The following is a 21,297-nucleotide window of genomic DNA, read 5'->3' as shown; positions in this document are numbered from 1 at the left end:
TTTTCACAATTTTTCTTTAGCACATCTTAGGAATGTGATTCCCAGGATCAAACTGTGGTTTAGTATCCTAATATGTGAACTAACTGTGGTTTGAATGAGCTACATGTTTCCAAGGCCAGATTCAGATGATATATGTCCGTTGATCTCCGGTTTCATTAGCTGAACCTCTGGACCTGCAGTGTCCCGTCCCTAACTAATTTTGTTACCTTCGGTTTTCATTAAGTTTCACCACCGTAAATGTTGACTGAAGTTCATCTGATTCCAGGGTAGCTGTTAGCCATTGCCTCATCCCAGAGTTGAGGGAGGAAGCTCCTCCCTTGCTCCTGCTGCTATTGGATATGTGGGTTGTCCTTCAGGAAAGAAGGAAGCCCACACAGCCAGCTCCCCCACCTCTCTGCAGTCTCACTGACTGCAGAGAGCCTGCTCTCCAGTACATCTGAACGCAGATGGGAAAGCGGGGGGGGGGGGGGGATGGAATTTCATCTGAACTGGCCTGGAAAGTGTATGTAATAAAAACTGCAGCTTATAAAAACTGCAAAAAGACCCCTTGTGTGTGAAGTGGGAGGAGAAGGAGCAGGAGTGCATAAGCCTGAGACTAGCCAGAACATGTTTACAATAATCTAAACCTGGTTCAGACAATCACACGAGCCCTCTTCAGACATGATCAGCACGACCAGCACTCAGGCTTACAGCGGGGAAAGAGGGGAGGAAGTCCCACCCACCTGTCACGCAGCCCCTCTCACCTGATTGTCACACTTATGGTGCTATTTGTCTGAAGGGGGAGTGCTGTAAGTGTATTCATACTCAATTCTGTGAGCTGCCATTTAAACTGAGAAATTGAAACCAGTGAACATGCTTATGGTGCCTCCCCTTCAGACAAACAGCACTATAAGTGTGTTCTTTGGGTGGGAGGGGCTGAGTGACAGTGGGGTAGGTGGGTGGGACTTCCTCCCCTCTTTCTACACTGTAAATGTGAGCACTGGTCTCACTGATAATGTCTGAAGAGGGCTATGGTTTATGTGAATGCCTGAACCACAGACATACTGTATCAAGTTTCCTAGCCAGATTACCATTGACAGAGCAATGGCTAATTGGGATTGAACATTACTACTTCAATCACAATAGGATTGTTCCATATTGTATGCCATTCCATTTGCCTAGAATGTTGTCTCCCCATCACAGCCAGAGTAAATTAACAGCAATGTGCAATATATAGGTCAAGCCACTTGCCTAGATGAGTGTTACTCCCAGAAGATTTTCACCTTTCTCCCACAGCACAAACTTGTCATGTCATATACAACAGACTCTATGGCTGCCTCCATACATAATGCCAAACCGGAGGTGAACAAGCCTGAGGTTCAGTTTCGTGGTCATCCAAATGCGTGAAACCCCGAACCATTTGAACCCTAAGTTTGTAGTGAGTTTTGCTGCTCAGACCTCAGGTTTGAAGGCAGCAGTATGTCATCCAATTTTTGCTGCTTATTGTAACCTGGGTTTCATCCTGTAGCTGCTCCTGAAACCATAGAGATGATAGCTCAGACCAGCCCAGAAGCGCATCAGCTCTATGCCTGCTATGCTTCTTATCTTACTGGCTACCTCTCAGAGCTTTCGCCCTGTCCCCACCTTCTCCTTTCTCCTCCTACTGTTGCCTGGTAAGAGGGATGCCACATCCCTCCAGTCACAGCATTTAAAGGGATACAAGCGTATTGTTGGCAGATGCCCGCTGTCCGCTTCATGTTTTGGGACATATGCATGACTGTATGGAAGTTCCTGCAAGGGCATTGCCGTGAATGCAGTGAAGAAGGGGTTAAAATGTCTTAGCACTGCCAAAGGCGGACGTCATGGCTGAAAGAGCATGAGTAGGAACAGGAACACCCCCTCAGATATTGTGCCCAATGGCAGCTGCCTTAATGGTGTCCTGACGACCTGCCAACAATCTGGCGATGTGAGTGGCTCTCTGCTTCCTGAGATTTGGCCTTGGCAGACCAGGAAGAAGGAGGAGCTCCTTTGTCCTGAAACTGGAGGTTTTTGGCCTGCTGTTTGGCGATTGTATATAGCAATAGCAATAGCAATAGCACTTACATTTATATACCGCTTTATAGCCGGAGCTCTCTAAGCGGTTTACAATGATTTAGCATATTGCCCCCAACATTCTGGGTACTCATTTTACCGACCTCGGAAGGATGGAAGGCTGAGTCAGCCTTGAGCCCCTGGTCAGGATCGAACTTGTAACCTTCTGGTTACAGGGCGGCAGTTTTACCACTGCGCCACCAGGGGCTCCTGGACAATTCCAGGTTTCACCAATTAACCTCAGGTTCGTCAACCTGCGGTTTCACGCAATGTCTGAAAGCAGCCTATGACAAGTGCCAAGGCTGTAGCTGAGACCATGTTGCATGAGGCTTTTGCGGTGATTTATACTTTTTGATTGCAGCACATCAGCTTCAAAACAAAGCTCTCAGCTTCTAATGGCAAACTGGTCATCTCTTTGTCACAAAACAGGTATTTGTTCTGCGGGCTGTGGTTTTGGTTCGTGTTAGGGAGATCTATTAGGGAGCAAGAAGAGATCACAAATGTCTGGTGGTGTAGTATTATTATTTTTATTTTTTTATTTTTGAATTTATATACCGCCTTTCGTTAAAAGACAACCCCAAGGTGGTATTTGATTTTGATTGTAAGATTGATTGTATTAGTATTAGTATTAGTATTAGTATTAGTATTAGTAGTAGTAGTAGTAGTAGTAGTAGTAGTAGTAAGGATATAAATAGAATGTTGGACTAGCTTAGAACCCCAGGGAGCTTATTAAGTAGTATTACTCTGGTCTGCAAAGCATTATATCCAAACTTTGGATCCAAACCACTCATGCCATCTTGTGTGCACACAAGATAGAGGTACACAGCCGTTGCCAATTTCCTCCACACTTTCCTCAGCTCCTTGCCCTCCTTAAAACTTGCTCTTGAGGACTGGGAGACCAACATTTTGACCTGTCCTCTTGCCCAATAAGAAGCTGAGGTTTTGATACAAGTTCAGGAACTACCAATTGACTCAGGGTGGAAAGTTGGAAAGGGAATGAAAAACCAGCAGAAAATGGGCTGGCTGTCATGATTAAAACCAGAGTAGAAGAATGTAGAATCCAGAGGAAAAAGCTGTGGCACACAAGGACCAGGCAGTGGTGTATAATTAAGAGTAGTAATTGTTTAATGAAAGGAGTCTTGATTACTGAAAGGCAAGTGCAGACTGCTTTCTGTTCTCCTGCTGCTTGTTTGTCTGACCTGGCTATAGTCTCAGATTGAAAGAAAACTATAACTAATCTAGAACCTGATCTGGATCAAAGAATGGATTCACTAGCAACCCAACAGAGGAGTGTCCAGCGTGGCTTCAAGTTGCACGTGTGCTCCCGAGAAAAACTTGTGTGTCGGCAAAAATTGATGTCGGAGGAAGGAGACGTGCTCATGTGCTAGCCCTGATCTAGGGAGGGTGGTGACAGCCAGCTCATGTACCCAGCATTGTATTGGGGTGGAGGGAAAGCACCTCCTGCACCACCCTACTCAGATGGGGCAAGCATACGATCACTTTCACTCCTCCTATCTTGATTTTTGCTGATACATGACCATTGCTCAGGAGCAGGCATGGGGCTTTGAGCCTTGCTGGACGTTCCTCCTACCCAGATTTTGATTGTAAGATCCAGCTCAATATCATATTAAACTTCCCTTAAAGAATCAGAGCTGTGGACAATTAAGTCTCCATTATTTTGCCTCATGTTTCTGTCTCTCAGGGACAGACAGATCCCTGCACTTGTAAATTCAATCTGGAGGGTGGAGACTGCTGCAAAAATTGTGCCCTCCCTCATCTGCTGAAACTGCAGAGGAAGAGTGGAGAGCTCTTAAGCTCCAGTCTTTTTGTGTGTCTGTCTACAAGGGTACTTCAATTGTCATAGCCCTGTAGAGAATGTAAGCCACTGACCACTTCCATTGTTCTAATCTTACGGGTATTTTCTTTCCCGTAGCTTGGACATTGCTCAAGTTTCTTCTTCCATTGGTTCCAGCAATGTAAGTCTTCTCTCCAAGATCTGAGATATATCAGAGGCACATCAGTCTGTTTGGGATGAAAAGGCCTATTCCTGTCACACAGTGGCATAACTAGGGAAAACGGCGCCCAGGGCAAGCACTGAAATTGCGCCCCCCCCCCCGCTGCTGCCCCAACATACATCTGACTGACACACATGTTTCAGAAAACTTTTATTTTAAAAATTACAAAAATTACAAAAATTACCAATATTATACATGTGGTCAAGCTCCTATCTACCACTTCAGATTTATTTTTTATAACTATCCAAATTGTGGGGCTATCATTAATTTGTTTGGATAGCTCAGGTTAAAATGCTGGAAAACGACAAATTTCAGTATGCTGGGGCTCATGAAATCCCCAAATATTATGCGGAGTTGTACTTGGAAAAACTAAAAGAAGTGCCTGTCTAATCCTCTGCTATGCATTGTAGCATCACTATTACATAAGTTTTAAAAATAAATGGAGAATTTGACTTTTCCCAGATACTCTGAAAATAATTAAATGATATGCAGAGTAAACTGTGTCACTGCTTGGAATATATTCTAGTCTTTCAGAAAGACAGTTAAAATGAGAGAAAGAGAGCAAGAAACTCCCAGTGGGCCTTAATACTAAGGATTTCACATTGATTCAAAGACAAACTGACCATTAATAGCCATATTATTAAGACATCACATTTAACTCACTTATCACAAGAAGCAAAGTAAGAGCAAATGGATATAATCTTAGCTCATAAACTTCAGCTCAGTATTCACAAGCCCTTATTCTCTATACATAGTGCCAATCTGAATATGTGTACAGTGACATATTATATTATTTAAAAAAAAAATTACCTGTAGCCATTTCGGGGGACATCTTAAAGCTGTGGGGGGTCTGCAAAGTTTCCCCCTCCTCCCACTGGCCCCTCCTCCCACAGGCACCATTTGAGCATGTGCGGTGGTCATTTTTAAAAATATTTTTTTTAAAAAATGGCCACTGAAAACAAAATGGCCACTATGCATGCTCAAATGGCCTCTGTGAGGTGCGGCATGCCCTAGGGCCTCACAGAGACCATTTGAGCATGCCCAGTGGCCATTTTGTTTTTGGTGGCCATTTTAAAAAAATTATTTAATTTTAAGAAATTGTGCCCCCCTTCAAGTGGCGCCCGGGGCACATGCCCCCCCTGCCCCCCCCCCTAGATATGCCCCTGCTGTCACAATAGTGTCCTGCATGGCATGATCCCTCAATGCATAGCTCATAGAAACAACTAATCTGATCCAAAGGGGCTGAGCAGTTTTCATGACCATTACTCTAGAAAGAGTAATGTAAAATTCTCCATGGCACTACCCTTGGCCTATCTTACCCTCATCTTTGCTTACATGTCTTCTTGTTCCCTTCATTCTGCACCAATTCATCTGCCTGGTTTAGGAACAACTTTGGAGTTTGGGATCAGAAATTCAACCAATACGGAATCGACCCTAATCATCATGCAAGTAGGGATTCAATGGATCGTGGGAGTCTTGTGGAAGGGTTGGCCTTTCATAAAATTGTCATCTTGGAATGTTTTTTAATAGGTCACCAGATCCATTTTCATTACCATCCTTCAAACTGGCCCCATACTCCAACAATAAGATTCTATTACACACATGGCGAATATCATCTTGGTAGGAAAAATATACAGCTTTCCTAAAGTGTGGGACTCAGGCCTATGTCTTATTCTAAAGACCAAATGTCCTGTATTCTAGGCTCAGGAGCTCCATGAATGGATTGATGGCATTCACATGAATAGCTTCTTACCAGCCATGAATGGTAAGAGCAGGCTGATACTTCACAGGGAACTAGGGACTCAGTCAGAAGAGTGGGAACTAAAATTTCTGTTGCAAAAGTCAGTGAGGGTCAAAGCCCAAAATGATTTCTGATTACAAACTGCTTGGGATTGTAATCATATGTGAAAGCATGATGCATTAGCAAACCTCTGAAGTTGTCTTCCTGCAGTGGGACCATTCTTTAGCCTTCTCACCAATGTTGCCTGCCTCAAACTCTTAGGATGACAGCCAGGCAAATATATGTGAGCTCATCACTGCTCTCACTGAAAAACAGAGACAAGCTAGGTCAAGGGTTCTCAAACTTGGATCCCCAGATGCTGGACTAAACTCCCATAATCCCTTTGACCATTATGGCTGGGGATGATGGGAATTGTAGTCTAACAAGATCTGGGCCCCCCCAATATGAAAACCCCTGAGACAGTGGCTAACAAATGAAATAAAGAGCATTCTGCAGAAGAATCAGTGCAAGTAAGGTAATATGGGTTTAAGTGGGCAACTCTGATTTCCGGAATGTTTGGACTGAGAGCATAATGTGTGTCTGCCTAGTTTTTATTCTCCAAGGCTTCTTAATCAGAACAAAAGTAACTTGGGAAACCAGTACAGTGGGCCTCTCTCAATGGCATTTTAGCCACAAAAGCAGACCCCATGATGTCTAGTTTTTAGTATGTTTAGGTGTGCTCAGCTGTGAGGACAGTCCCGTTCTGAAAGGAGATTGTTCTTTTTTCTAGACTTGCTCAGCAAAGGACTTACATTACCATCTGTACTAAATGTCAAGTGGATCAAAGTCAACACTGCCCTTTCCCAGGTACTGCAAAGACACATAAACTGGTGGCTTCTATGTTCCACCCATTCCACAAAGCATCATTTTGGCGAGGCTGGACACCACAGTTCTAATAAGAATAGCTAGAAACACTGCTCATCCAGCAGGGGCGCCACAGATTACATGTGTTATATTCATCTACCAGCATGCTTCCTTAGGGATTTGTCACATTAAACTGGATTATATTCTGGCCTGGTTCACACAGTCATTGGGATCTAGCTTTAATGCAGATTACTGACATAGCATGATTGCATGAACCCATGCCAAGGTATGAATCTCAGATTCACTAGAAACATCTGGTGGGCCACTTTGTGAAACTCACAGGATACTAGACTAGATAGGCCTTGGGCCTGTCCCAGCAGGGCTGTTCTTATGCTCATAAACCACCTTGGCATGGGTTCACACAATTATGCTAATGTTGTTGGTAACCCACATTAAATGTAGATTTAAACAATTGTGTGAACTAGGCCTCTAAGTGCTTGATCTTTTGGGTATCCCACGTAGGGCATTGGAGAGGACAATATTCTTCCTATGGGATGATTTGAATGCTTTTAACTGCTCTCTCTTTAGGGTGGCTTAGTGGTTTCAGTGTGATCTGTGCAGTCAGCAGCACCTTGAAGAACATCCATCAATCAGAGGCAGAACACTGAAAGAGGTCATTAGATGTTTTATTAAACCCCATCGGATCGGATCCACTAATGCTCTGAGTTTGTCATCTTTCGGCTGTTAATTTCTAGAGTTATGACCCTTAATGCAGATATTTTTTCCCAAAATTGTATTTTCTGTATGTAAAGGGCTCATGTGACCCTGATGTGTGTAAATGCTGAGAGCCTCACCTCTTAATAGGAAGGACATCTCTAAGTTTGTCATCCTCTGCCAAAGACTTTCATGGCATTTGCCATGCAGCCCAAGAAGAAGAATATGAAATATCACTAGAGAAAATGCTACAACAGAGGGCCAGTTCACACATGTCACACAACCAGCTTCAGAATGGTGTACTGAATGGTTCTGAGCAGCACTGGATGTGCTCTAGTCAAATCTAGTGGCTTTGTGGTGCTACGCCATAGACAAGCTGAACTGAATGTTGGGTGTGTCCTGAAGCCATCACATGTTCTCTCGAGTGTCTACATCAGGCCTGTTCAACGTAGCCCCTCTCCAGCTGTTTTTGGATGACAACTCCCATAATCCCTAGCCACAGTGGCCAATAGCCAGAGATTATGGACATTGTAGGCCAACATCTGCCGGAGGGCCAAAGCTGGGCAGCCCTGGTATACATAATGCTGCATACAGTAGATCTACTTGGCTTCACAGAAGCATAGAAGGTGAAGTTGCCCTTATAATTTTGTGCTCACATCGGAATTTATTCAGACTCTCATTCTCTTCCTGATTCATGATTTATTTGCTGTTGAAAACCACATTGGTCATTGGAAATAGGTTAATTAGTGCCTGAATTTGGGTTGCAAAATATTGGAAGCAACAGAAGCTCCCCTTATTGGAAGAGTGAAGAAAGCAGCATTGGCCCAATTCTTTTAATGAGCAAATTTACATGCTACCAAAAATGTGTTCTCATGACCAACAGCTGGATAGGAAGAGCATCCAGCCAGACTCCAAGCCCTGTGCAGGCTCCTGAAAAATGGCCACGTGTCAGCAAATAGCCTCTATCTGAGTAGGATGGGAGCATGAGAGAGGAATAGGAATAGGACAAATATTCATATACTGCTTTTCAACAAAAGTTCCCAAAGTGGTTTAAAAGTAAAGTGTGCTGTTGAGTTGGTGTCGACTCCTGGCAACCACAGAGCCCAGGGGTTGTCTTTGGTAGAATACAGGAGAGGTTTACCATTGCCTTCTCCCCTGCAGTATGAGATGATGCCTTTCAGCATCTTCCTATATCGCTGCTGCCTGATATAGGTGTTTCCCATAGTCTGGGAAACATACCAGCAGGGATTTGAACTGGCAGCCTCTGGCTTGCTAGTCAAGTCATTTCCCCACTGCACCATTCGGTGGCTTCAAAGCAGTTTTCATAGATATAAATAAATAGAATGGCTCCCCATCCCCAAAGGGCTCACAATCTAAAAAACAAACGTAAGACAGACACCAGCAACAGCCACTGGAGGGATGCTGTGCTGGGGATGGACAAGGCCAGTTGCTCTCCTCCTGCTCAATAAAGAGAATCACCACTTTTAAAAGGTGCTGCTTTTGTCCAGTTAGCAGGGCCTTTCCTCCAGCACTGATAAAATGCTGGATTGACAATCTGGATCAGCCACCACTCCTACCCAGTTCCAGGCTAGCAGATGGTCACTTCCTCCTCTTCATAACTCAATGTTTGCCAGCACATGACCATTTCTCTGGCCAGAAGCTCCTCCTACCCTTTTTCTCATGGGAAACAGCCCTTACTACAAGGGAGAACTTAGCAACAGCCACTGGGTGGGATGCTCTGTGGGGCTGAACAAAGACAGTGTCTCTCCCCTTCTCAATCGAAGAGAGCCCCCCCCCTGGAAAGGTGCCAATTTGCCCACTTAGCAAGAGCGATTTTTCCTTCACAAGCCCTTTCGCATTCTCGTCCACCACCAGAACCATCAGAGAGCCCTCCATGCAACTCTCCTTAAGCCTCCAAGTCTTGGAAAGCCACAAAGGATGGGAAGAGACCTCTGATGCCACTGCTAACAGCCACAAGAGTTTCTTCCTCTTACTTTATGATGGCAGGAGGGCGTTTGACACTTCCTTTTGAACTGTTGGAAAAATAGAAAAGGAAACCAAGGGGGGAGACTGGGGGTTCTGCTGCAATCCCACCCCATCCCAGTCTGCTGTTGTCTGCAACTGTTAGGAGCATCTCAGTTAAATTTCTGAAAAGACAATTCAGGTAGCCAATTAAAAGCTCATTTAAAGATGCTTTCCAGTTACCCCTCTTTGCTGAGCATGGAGCTGTCCATGCTTACAGTGCTTGTCTCTGCAGTGTAGCTCTGATTGGGCATCAGCAGCCTCCATTCTCTCCCCCTCCCTAACAAAAAGTAGCAGGAAAGGCAAGAGTTTCCCCTCTCCAGACAATGAGCTACTCTGGTATTTTCCTATCTCTATACCCTTGACATTCTATAAGGTCCTGGAAAGTCAACAGAACCTGGACACTGATAGGGCTGTTGAAAATGTTTTAATTTACAAACATCTGAATATTGAGAGAGTGCACTTGGTATATAGAGACCATTCTCTTTATTTCTGGATGGCATGGTTTTGTCCGTGGTCACCTGAGTTTGCTGGTGAGAGAGAGAGAGAGAGAGAGAGAATGAACTATATATGTGCATGACATACAAAGTATTGAAGGATAGGTCCTTGCCTCTAGGAGCTTACAATCTGTAAATTCCTGCTAACTAAACAAAAAACACTTTTCTAGTGGTGGTTCTTTTATATGTAACAGGGAATTAGCAACTGTCTCTCTGTTATATCCAGCATAGCACCCTTTCCAGTGGCTATTGCCATTTCCTGTGTGTGTGTGTGTGTGTGTATATATATATATATATATATATATATATATATATATATATATATATATATATGTGTATGTTGAAAAATGAGATTCTAAACAAAATTGATTCAAGGGAGACAAGTGAAGCAGGGTTAAACAGAGGAACAACATGTGATCATTTCAGTTCTTTCAGATATGTGCTGGGAGTAGCTACCATGTTGGTTTGGTGTGCCTGAGTGAAAGTGTGTGTGTGGGGGGGGGAATAATCCAGCTATGATTTAATATTAATCAAAACTACAGGTGCAGAAGTAAAAGCAAGAGTATTTAATTTTCATTGGGCAATCTAGCTCTGAAAATGGTGAAATAAGGGCTACTGAAAAAGAAAATCCTGCTTAACAGTCTAAAATGCCATGAATACTGGCGCAAAACAGGTTATTTCTGCTATATGTGCAAAATTATGATTTGAAGGAGTGAAGCAAAATCTGAGCTTTCATGTGCACCCCCTCCTTTTTTCTATTAACATAAAAAATCACTTCTTGAGAAATCACAGATGCTCTCTTTCTTTAGGTCACTGTCAGTTTATAAAAACAGATGGGTCTGTAGCTGCAGTTTCACAAATGGAAATGTAGCATGTTTTCATTTCCCTTGCAAAAGCGAGGAGAGAGATTATTTTGTTCTGCTGAGAAACCAAATGCTGGAGAGAAAAAATGGATAGGAACATAGGAAGCTGCTTTATACCAAGTCAGACCTTTGGTCCATCCAGCTCAGTATTGTCTGCACAAACAGGCAGGGGCTTCTCCAAGGTTGCAGGCAGGAGTCTCTCTCAGCCCAATCTTGGAGATGCCAGGGAGGGACCTTGGAACCTCAGATGCTCTTCCCAGAGTAGCCTCATCCCCGAAGGGTAAAATCTTACAGTTCTCACACATGTAGTCTCCCATTCCAGGGCAGACAGGGGCGTAACGATAGGGGGGCAGGCAGGGCACGTGCCCTGGGCACCACTTGGTAGGGGGTGCCAAAAAGTGCCCCCACCGATCCCCTGCCTTGGCCCTTTCCCCAAAAATTTCAAAAAAAAATTTTTTTTTGAGCTGCAGCAGCAGTCCGTGGCGCAAAGAGCAGTGCGTGTGGTGCCCCCTCCCCCGGTCCCGGTCCCGGCACCGCCCCCCACCCCCATTGCTCGGCTCCGGCGCCCAGCGCCACGGCGTGGGCACCTAAAGTTTGCTTGCTGCCTCGGCTTGCGGGGCGGGGCCAAAGAGTGGCCAGCGGCTACGCCTCCAGCGAGTCTTCCTCCTCCTTGAGCCAGGGAGACTTCCGATATCAGCCTTCTCTTGCGTTCTCTTTCGCCTCAGGATAGACCTTTCAGATCCCGGGATCTGTTCACAAGAGACCCGTGAAGCTTCTCCTGCCGGAGGGCGAGCAGAAGAAGGGCTTGCGTGGATGGACAGAGAAACCCAGCAAACCCCGCGGCGGGTGGTGGGACCCCCCCCCCTCGTCCCCCAAAGCCGGTCTCAGGAAGCATCTTAACAGGCGCGCAGCCGGGCAGGCAGGGGGAGCCCCGCAGGTTTACGCGGGAGTGCATGCTTGCATTCAGTGCAGTTTACTCCTGGGTAAATGTGCCGGGGCCAGGCACGCGCAGCTCACCGCCAGCTGCTGGGCCTTGGCCTTGGGGCAGAGAAGACGCTAGCTAGGGCTTATCGTGCCCTCCTAGTCCCTCCGCCACCCGCCAGGATGGATCGCGGCGCAGGGCTTTCCAGTCATGCCTCGTCGGTGTTCAATGCAGGAGAAAAAGCCGAGGCACCCCGCTCGCGTTTCTGAAGCACGCAGCAGGAGATTCGGCCCGCTGGGATCGGGACCCCAGGAGCTGCGCTCTGCTTGCCAGTGTGCATCCTGGCCTCCAAGCTCACCAAACGGATCTGGCCCAGGCCAGATCCGTTTGGCGAGCTTGTAGGCGGCAAGTTGATGGCTATCGCGAGAAAGAGAGACCTTCTTGCGAGAGGCGGGCGGGGTTGTGCGCACCTCATCTCTCAGCATGCATTAGCAAGTGGCGGCGGTATGGAAAGTTAAGTGCGCGCTGTTTGAAGTTTTTTTGCTGCTGTAGAGTGCTGTGAGGGTGAGTGAGCCTCTTGATGTCGCGAATGAGGGAAACCCTGCGGAGCGAGGCGCGCTATGCCTCAGGCCAAAGACCCACCATTATAGGCTGAAGGGGTGTTTAAAAAAAGAAAAGAGAACAAAGAAAAGTAATTTTACCAAAATCTGGGGCGTGAGGGGATCACATAAGCGAAAAGGCTTCCGCGCGAGATCCCAAAGCACTCGCCCACAAGGGAAGCTGCCCGCTGTGTCTCCGCAAGTCCGCATGATTCCCTGCTCTGCCCATGTCTCCTCCAGCCTTTGCTGGGGTGGTGGTGTCATTTTGTGGTCAGGATGGAAAGGAAAGGCGGTCTGAGACGGAGTGTGGAAAACCTTTTGGTGGGGGAAACTGCTGCAGAAGCCCCGCATCCTGTCCACCTAGGAGAAAGCTGTACTACTGACTGAGAAAGATGATTGCCCCCCTCTTTCTTGAGTTGTGCCCGCGCCCCTTTTACTTCTCTGCAAACGTGAAGAGGGTTTTTTTTGGTTTTTTTAAGCTTGTTGTTGCTGTCTCTGCCAATGAAACTGCTAAGCCTTCAAGCTCTGCCTGCTAGTCGGGTGTGCCTCTGCCCTCTCCCCCACCTTCTCCGCCGTTTGATTCCCCTCTAGTCAAAAAAGGAGCTGATTAAATCCACTGTGTGAATCCAATCAGAGACAACAAAACAAGGCTGGGGAGAAAACGGATCTGTCTGGCGACCCCTTCCCCCTTTTCTTTTGCATTATTTTCTTCTCCCCCCCCCCCCCCGCTCGTGTTCCCCAGCAAAGAATGTCAGAAAACAGCTACATAAAACAGGATCTTTTTAACCTAGTGTGCTCTAAATGGAAAGTTCAGCTTCCACAGTTTGCAATCTGTAGCCCAGATTCTGATGACTATAATGCAGAAAGGGAAGAATTGGGGTCTGATGCATGAAAGCTACTTAGATAGATTTATTTTTGCATATATCTTGTTTAGAACTATTTTTAGAATTTTCTCATACTGGGTGGCTCTGGGCCAGTCTCTCTCTCAGCCTAACTTCTCAGCCTATCCTACTTCACAGGGCTGTTGTGAGGAGAAACCTAAGTATGTAGTACACCACACTTTCAGTGCTTGCCCTGGGCGCCGTTTCCCCTAGTTACGCCTCTGAGGGCAGACCCTGCTTAGCAAAGGGGACAATTCATGCTTGCTACCACAAGACCAGCTCTCCTCCCTCTCCTCTCCATGGATGCAGGTACCAAAACTGTGGTTGCTGGGCAGTCCGTCCTTGTCTCTGTGAATGGTTTATTACAGGCCCAAGAAATCAAGGTGACTCAGGATTCACTGCAGCTGCCGTGAAGAATGGTTGTATACAAATGCATGCTAGCATAACAAGCCACGTCCAAGGAGACAGGTGATTGATGTTAACTTAACAGCTATTGATTTTTCTGCCTGCCTTGGAACTAGGACACAAAACAGACATTACACCTTCTGAAACGATAGCTCTCAGATGAGGGTTCACTGCGAACAAAAGTGTTAACAAGTTGTAGAACAATTGATCAAATGTGGCTGAAGCGTAATCCGTAAGTCTGCAGGAGGATGGTGCTGTAGTGGCAATGGAGGGGACATATTTCTGTGATGTCACTGGCAAATCCTTACATTGTCTGAATACAGCCACCTTTTGCACATCATTTGCACTATAGTGCGGGAACAGGAGTTTCTTTATTTAGAGATCTGTCAGTGGCGTATCTAGGGGAAATAGTGCCTAGGGCAAGCACTGAAATTGCTCCCCCTGTCCAAACATCTGACACCCATCTTTCAGATAACTTTACCATAATATCAGCTCAAAAATACAAGTCAAGCTCATTAATCTTTTAATATTTCAAAAACTATTTAGCATTGGACGTAGCCAGACCAAAAAGTGCTGGGAAACTACAAATTTCAGTATGCTGGGGCTCATGAAATACCCAAAGACTATGGTGTGTACTTGGAAAACTAAACAGAAGTGCCTGTCTAATTCTCTACTATGCATTGTAGCATCACTATTACAAAATGGAGAATTTGACTTTTCCCAGATACTCTGAAAATAATTAAAGGATATGCAGAGTAAACTGTTTCACTGCTTGGAATATATTCTAGTATTTCAGAAAGTCAGTTAAAATGAGAGAAAGAGAGCAAGAAACTCCCAGTGGGCCTTAATACTAAGGATTTCACACTGATTCAAAGACAAACTCATCATTAATATTATTAAGACATCACATTTAACTCACTTATCACAAGAAGCAAAGTAAGAGCAAATGAATACAATCCTAGCTCATAAGCTTCAGCTCAGTATTCACAAGCCCTGATTCTCTTTACACATTGGGGCTATTCTTACGATCACAAAAATCAGGCTAGGAAAATCCTAGTCTGATTTTTGTGATTGTAAGAACCACCAGGCTCGCAGCCGAGCCTGGTGTTTCTGGAACGGCTAACCCGCTCCTGTAGCCCACCCCTTAGCCCGGGTTTGTGGAGTGAGTGCTCCGCAAACCCGGCCTATCTGCTCTTGAGTAGCCGCAGCGCAGCTCCGCACCGTGGCTACTTGTGAGTAGACCCCCAGCTGGGAGGCTTAAAAGCAGCCTCCCCGCTCGGGGGTCTCCCCATTATGCCCTGTGCGCTCGCACAGGGCATACTGGGGCTTCTGGGGGCTGTGCGGCCCCTGAGCTCCCCAGCCCCCGCCGACTCTGTCTCGGGGCCGGGCATCGTGTGGGTGGCCGATCTGGCCGCCCAGGGCGCCCTCCCCGCTCGGCTTAGCCTGCTCTTCCCACTCACTTCCCAAAACTGGGTCTCACAGATCGTGAGACCCGGTCCGCTGCCAATCTGAATATGTGTACAGTGACTTATATTATTTTTTCAAAAAAATTACCTGTAGCCCCTTCAGGGGGCTTCCTAAAGGCCATGGGGGGGTGGTCTGCAAAGGTCCCCCTCCCTCCGCTGGCCTCTAGGGCCTCGCATTGACTCAGCCTTCCATCCTTCTGAGGTCGGTAAAATGAGTACCCAGAATGTTGGGGGCAATATGCTAAATCATTGTAAACTGCTTAGAGAGCTCCGGCTATAAAAGCGGTATATAAATGTAAGTGCTATTGCTATTGCTAAAAATACGAAAATAAAAGGAGAAAACTACTGTAAAATGAATGAAAGCACTATGGAATTAAAAAAGTTCAGGCAAATAGAAAATGGAGCACACACACACACGATAATGAAAATAACTCCTCTTACTGAATTCCTCTCTTAAATTCCATCCTCTGTGGACAGCAGCTATGCTCTTCCCCTAAATTTTCAAATAAGCCACACATTTTAAAGTGATGCTGTTAAAAGGAAATGAACATCCATGAATGTGCAAAGCCCAACTCTGATTACAAATGAGGCCAAAGTGTTACTCTTAAGGGGTTCCGTTAGGAAACCTGCGCTCTCTTTAGCGTCTATTATTCACACAAAGACATTTATGAAAATTAATCAGAGGAGACAGATTAAAATCTAACTAGTGCAGTGCAGCAATGTGGAATTGTTTATTAAGAGACAAGGAAACTGGAGGACACAGCCATATTTTGATTATTGAATACAGACGGAGCCTTGCATACACATTAAAAAAAATACTAAATAACCAGGCTTTTGAAAAATTAACAAAGCTGCTATTCTCTCCTTGGGCTGACTTTTTGTTTTCCCTTTGTTGAAATTTAACAGTTTCTTTCTTCTGCTTTTTTTAGGGAGGGGAATATTCACAATATTTAAAATATTATGCAGAATGCAAAAGCATCAAACTGCCCCACATCAGATAATTTAACTCCTTGTTCTAATAAAGCATGCAATTTTCTATCTCTTCTTAAAAGGCTGCTTTTATTTGTAACAGAAAAAGTCTTTCTGGACTGCATGTTGACAAAGGTCAGCCATCTATAGACACAGCAACAAGAGAGTGTCTGACATACTGCACAATGTTACGTACACAGTGGGATGTAATGTTTTCACAGGTGTGTAAGAGCAAAGTTGTGTAAGAACAACGGCAAAAATTGTGCAGGATTATGCCACAGTGCTGCAGTGATACACACCTTCGTTTGCACAATTTGTTGTTTGCTGCACAATTTGTTGTTTGATGCACAAACATTACGTTCCATCACACACGTAACGTGGTGGCAGTACGTCAGTCAGTATGGGCATGTCTGCACTTCAAACTTATGCTAGCATTATACCCACTTAACTACAATGACTAGGTGTCCATTCCATCCCAAAAGATCCTGGGAACTACAATTTGGTCAAGAGGCCAAGAATGCTGTCAGAGACCCTTACCCCTTCCATCAGAACTACAGTCCCCAGGTTTCTCTGTGAAAGGAAATAACTATTAAACCAGTTTAGATGTATTGAGGCTGACATACAGCACAACCTTACAAGGGCCGAACAAGAGCTCCTTTCCTCACAAGGAGCCAGTAAACTAGCTGTGCGTGAGGTGTGGCTTGCAGCTCAGTGTGGACAGAAAGGGATGAGGAAGTGCATTTTGTTTCTCTACCCTCTCTAGTAACAGCCCTGTTCACTGCTCGAAATATATCCCCAAGGGTCATGCAGAAGATGAAAATCACCTCTGAATTTCAAACATGCAAATGGGCCAATTCACAGCTGAATTCTGCACCTGAATCTCTCTGCATATCTAGTGTACAAAACCCAGGAAGAGAAGTCTGGTAAGCAGGGGCTTGGGAGACTGGGCAGGCTGCAGAGAGGACAATCTAGTTTAGTCCATCAGTGGGGTATAGTGGTTAGAGTGCTAAACTGGCACTCTACTAAGGGAACTTGGGCTCAAATATTCACTCAGCTGTGAAGTTCACTGGGTGATTCTGAGACAATCACTTTCTCTCAGTCTAACCTACCTCACAGGGCTATTGTGAAGAGAAAATAGGACAGCCAAGGAGAACAGCATGTGCTGCCCTGACTTCCTTAGAAGAAAGGCATGGGCAGGATAAAAATGTAGTAAGAAATGAGTAGATGACCCTTTTCAATGGAAATTTAATGAGCTGGGAAAGGAATTGTAAGTAGATCCTGACATCGCATCCTGTGGTGCTGGAAGATACATGTTGATGCTTACTACCTGGAGGAATCAATCTCCAGCTTCAGCACTTAGGATAACTGCCCAGTGTCCAAGACCAGCTTTGTGCTCCACAGCTGGCCATGAATGGTCACAACCAACCTTCTTGCAGGTCTTAACACTGTATAGCTGCATACACTGTATACTACTACTATATAGCTGCGGTAGTATATCCATAGTAGTTGTAGTAGTAGTATCCTGTGCACAGTTACTTGGAGTAAGTTCTATTGAACTCAGTGGGACTTATTTCTGGGTAGACATGCACAGGTTTGTCCTGCATGAAGCCCAGAAGCAGAGCCAATGGTGCATAGTAGGTACTAGACAGCCAGTTCTGATGATAGTGTCCCTGCCCACGCAATTAGGAATGGGATGCACTGAGAACTCCAAATATATTTTGGAAAGTTATTTTTAAGAGGGTGCTCCAAATATCTGGAGTGTGTGCAGAAGGGCCATTCAGACGAACAGCCCGCTGCATGCAATAAAGGGATGTACCGGGAGGGCACTGGGACATCCATAGAGGACATCTCAATGGGTACTCTGTGTCTCTTGGTGCTTCTCCTTCCTAATCATGTTGAGCAGAGATGGTATCATCCAAACTAGCCCTCTGTCCCTTATCTGGGATTTGGGTGTGTGCTGAGGTAATTATGCACCACGCAAGCATCATTATATCACTTTCAGACCATTTCCTCAGTCTGGCCAGAGTGTTAGAATTGAACTGAGGGAACCTCAGTTCCAATCCCCTCTGAGCCATGAAGTGAACATAAGGACAGTCCTGCTGTATCAGAGGCCCATCTAGTCCAGCATACTGCTTCACACACTGGCCACTGGAAGCCTACAGGCATGGGTTGAGGGCATGCCCTCTCTCCTGCTGTTACTCCCCTGCAACTGGTACTCAGAGGCATCCTGCCTTTGAGGCTGGAGGTGGCCTATAGCCCTCCGACTAGTAGCCGTTGATAGACCTCTCCTCCATGAAGTTATCCAAACCCCTCTTAAAGCCATCCAGGTTGTTGGCTGTCACCACAACTTGTGGCAGAGAATTCCACAAGTTGATTACCCGTTAAGTGAAAAAGTACTTCTGTTTGATGGTCCTAAATTTCCTGGTAATCAATTTCATGGGATGACCCCTGGTTATAGTGTTCTGTGAGAGGGAGAAAAAATTATCTCTATCTACTTTCTCCACACCATGCATGACTTTATAGACCTCTATCATATCTTCCTGCAGTCATATTTTTCCTAAACTAAAAAGCCGCTGGTGTAGACTCACCTCATAAGGAAGGTGCTCTAGGTAGCTCCAAGTGAATCAAGTGAGATTCTCCACATAACACCCATCCTGAAGCAAAGAGCACAGAAGGGTAAAATTGTCTTTGCCCATTGTTGACTGTGGTCTGTAATACTACAGATAGACAAGTGTCCATTTTGTCCACTCTGGCCCTGATGTCAATCCATTTTCTGAGTTTGCCCCTCAGACATTTCACCTTTAGCACCAGGGAGCTGGACTTCCCTTCCCTTCTGCTGGTTAGTAAAGAACATGCTGCTGATACTCATGCTTCAGTAAATTAACAGGAAGTGATACTCAGAGGGTCACATTAACCTATTAGGTGGATTTGGGATAGGAAGAGGGATACTGATTAACATGAACTGAATATCATTGATGCCTCTGAATACAGAGAGCTGATCCTTATTAGAGAATGCGGCATCTTTTCATTTTGCCCTCTTTGGGTACGCTCATTACCCTCAATTTACCCTTCCAGAAATTCCCCAAGCGCCCAGCCATGACCTGAGCTATTACAGAGCAGGGGGGAGCCAAATCATAACTACCTGAAAAACACCCCGCCTTCTCATGAGTTCATATCCAGATCATGTAGGATGACTATATATAGCTCCCAACTTGGTCCTTTATCTCAGAGTTACAACTTCAACCTCACATCTCCACAACAAGCCATGCGAATTATGCTCCCTGTGTGCCATCACACTACACTGGATGGCCGGGCCACTTTTGGATCTCCAGGTAAAATGCTCCAATGACAGCCTGATCTCATAGCCAGAAAGGCTAGCAAGATTATGCCATTGTTCTGGATGAAAGTCCTATGTTGAGATGGTTCGAGGACGTGGCTAATGTTCAGGAAGGATGGCAAAGTACATTCAGAAGTGCTGTCCCACTCATATGGCAGCAGAAGAAAGGAAGATCAAAGCATTCCACATGAATATAGAGAAGAAAAGCAACATTGAAGGGGTTGGGATTTGGGAAACCCAGGAAAGAAGGCTGTCTTTGAAGGGTAATGTTTTATCCATCTGCATGCTGGTTGCCTTGAGGGAACACCATGGGGAGGTCAGTTATTGTTCATGATCCACCAGGAAGCTGAGAAAACAAATGCAAGATGTTCACAGTACTCAGGCAGACAAAAGGAATTACCGTTTATTCTAAAATATGCTCTTAAATATAAGTTCCAGACTATGGGCAATAGGATGACATTTTCCCCATGGAGATCAGGAACAATTTGGGGAATCTGAGTTAGGGAGAGGACAAAAAGAAGGGAAGAATAAGGCAAATGACAGAAGTATTCCTGGTTGTATTAATGTTTGTGACACTGGATATACCAACCAGTTGTTTCAGCAATTTGATCTCAAAGAGCTTTCATTTTATTATTATGTCTATTTCACCATGAACTGAAAGTGGCATACATAAGGTTCCCAGGAGATGTCCCTTCCAGGGGTGCAGACCTCCAAGCATTTGAGGAGCCCCCACCGCAGTTTTACTGAACTCCCCACCACCACCAAGCCCAGATCTTCCATACCCAAAGCATTTTCTCCCAAAAGTGTATTTCCTCTCCCCCTCACCGCCAACTTTTTAAGTGAGGAGTTGCTCCTCAGATTCCCCCTCTGTCTGCACCCCTGCTCCCTTCCAGGCACTAACCGGTCTGCTTAGCTTCAGCAGGGTTGCTGCCTCCCCGTTATCTTCAGAACCCTAATTGCCCAGAGACTTAAGTTTGGGGCAGTATAAAAATATGTTAAATAAACAAAACAAAACAAAACAAAACAAAACAAAACAAAACAAAACACATGTCTTGGGGCTTGGCACTGATTACAAGCTAAAAGCCCTACTAACTACTTCAGCCTGTAGAAATGTTGTGATAACAAGAGCAAAGAATATATCATATACTTCCCTTACATTCTGCCTTCCTCATTTGGAGCTCCTTGTAGACCTTAGCAAATCCTCCCTGCTTGAGTCTTATTTCCTTTTTAAATTAAACTTAGGCTGTAATTTTATGCACATCCTCTTGGCAGTCAGACCCACTGAACTCAGTGTGGCCAACATCTAGACTAACAAAGAACACATACAGTGAATGCCCAAATTATGGGAGAGGGGCGATTTTTGTCGATCACCCCTTCCCTCTGTAGTCAGCTGTGACTGCTGAAAATACAGACTTAACACATTGTGCAGTGCCCTGCTGACTCAAGACCCAGGACAGGGTGTGCACGTGTGTGTATTTTTAGGAGTCGTTCTGAATTACTCTCAAGCCTGTCACCGCTGCTAGCAAATGTGGAGATCCTCTGTGGCTCCTAAGGACTGTGAGGACTGTGTCACTGCTGTAGTAACACTGCTCCCATCATTCCCAATGAGAGCAGGTTCACTACAGCAGTGACACAATCCTTAGGAGCCACGGAGGTTCTCCACATTCAGCAGTAGCAGCGATAGACTTGGGAGTAATTTAGAAACATTGCACGTGCCTTACTTTTGGGTTGGCATGGCACTGCACAGTATGCAAGTTGCAAATGTAAGGGCTGCATGACCCTCAGTGACAAATTTTTGGGAGTCACAGTTGGCTACAGAGTGAAAAGGAGACTGACAAAAATCACTCTCCCTACAATACGTGTGCAGCATCACTGCATAGGAACATAGGAAGCTGCCATATAGTGAGTCAGACCATAGGTCCATCTTGCTCAGTATTGTCTACACAGACTGGC

At 45.3% G+C, this 21,297-nt stretch overlaps 1 protein-coding gene across 1 annotated transcript in view; it reads right to left on the bottom strand.

The window, feature by feature from the left end:
* Window positions 1–15,750: 15,750 nt before the first annotated feature.
* Window positions 15,751–21,297, bottom strand: part of NECAB3 (N-terminal EF-hand calcium binding protein 3) — a 159,108-nt gene continuing 153,561 nt past the window's right edge. Inside the window, exon 13 of the mRNA XM_053250058.1 lies at window positions 15,751–19,690. Coding sequence (XP_053106033.1) covers window positions 19,662–19,690 — 29 coding nt within the window. The 3' untranslated portion in view covers window positions 15,751–19,661. The remainder of the gene's footprint in view (window positions 19,691–21,297) is intronic.

This window comes from Hemicordylus capensis, chromosome 4, assembly GCF_027244095.1.
Source record: "Hemicordylus capensis ecotype Gifberg chromosome 4, rHemCap1.1.pri, whole genome shotgun sequence".
In the NCBI taxonomy this organism is placed as follows: domain Eukaryota; kingdom Metazoa; phylum Chordata; class Lepidosauria; order Squamata; family Cordylidae; genus Hemicordylus; species Hemicordylus capensis.
Note: the sequence above shows the minus strand (reverse complement) of the source record. Positions and strands in the feature narration are given on the sequence as shown.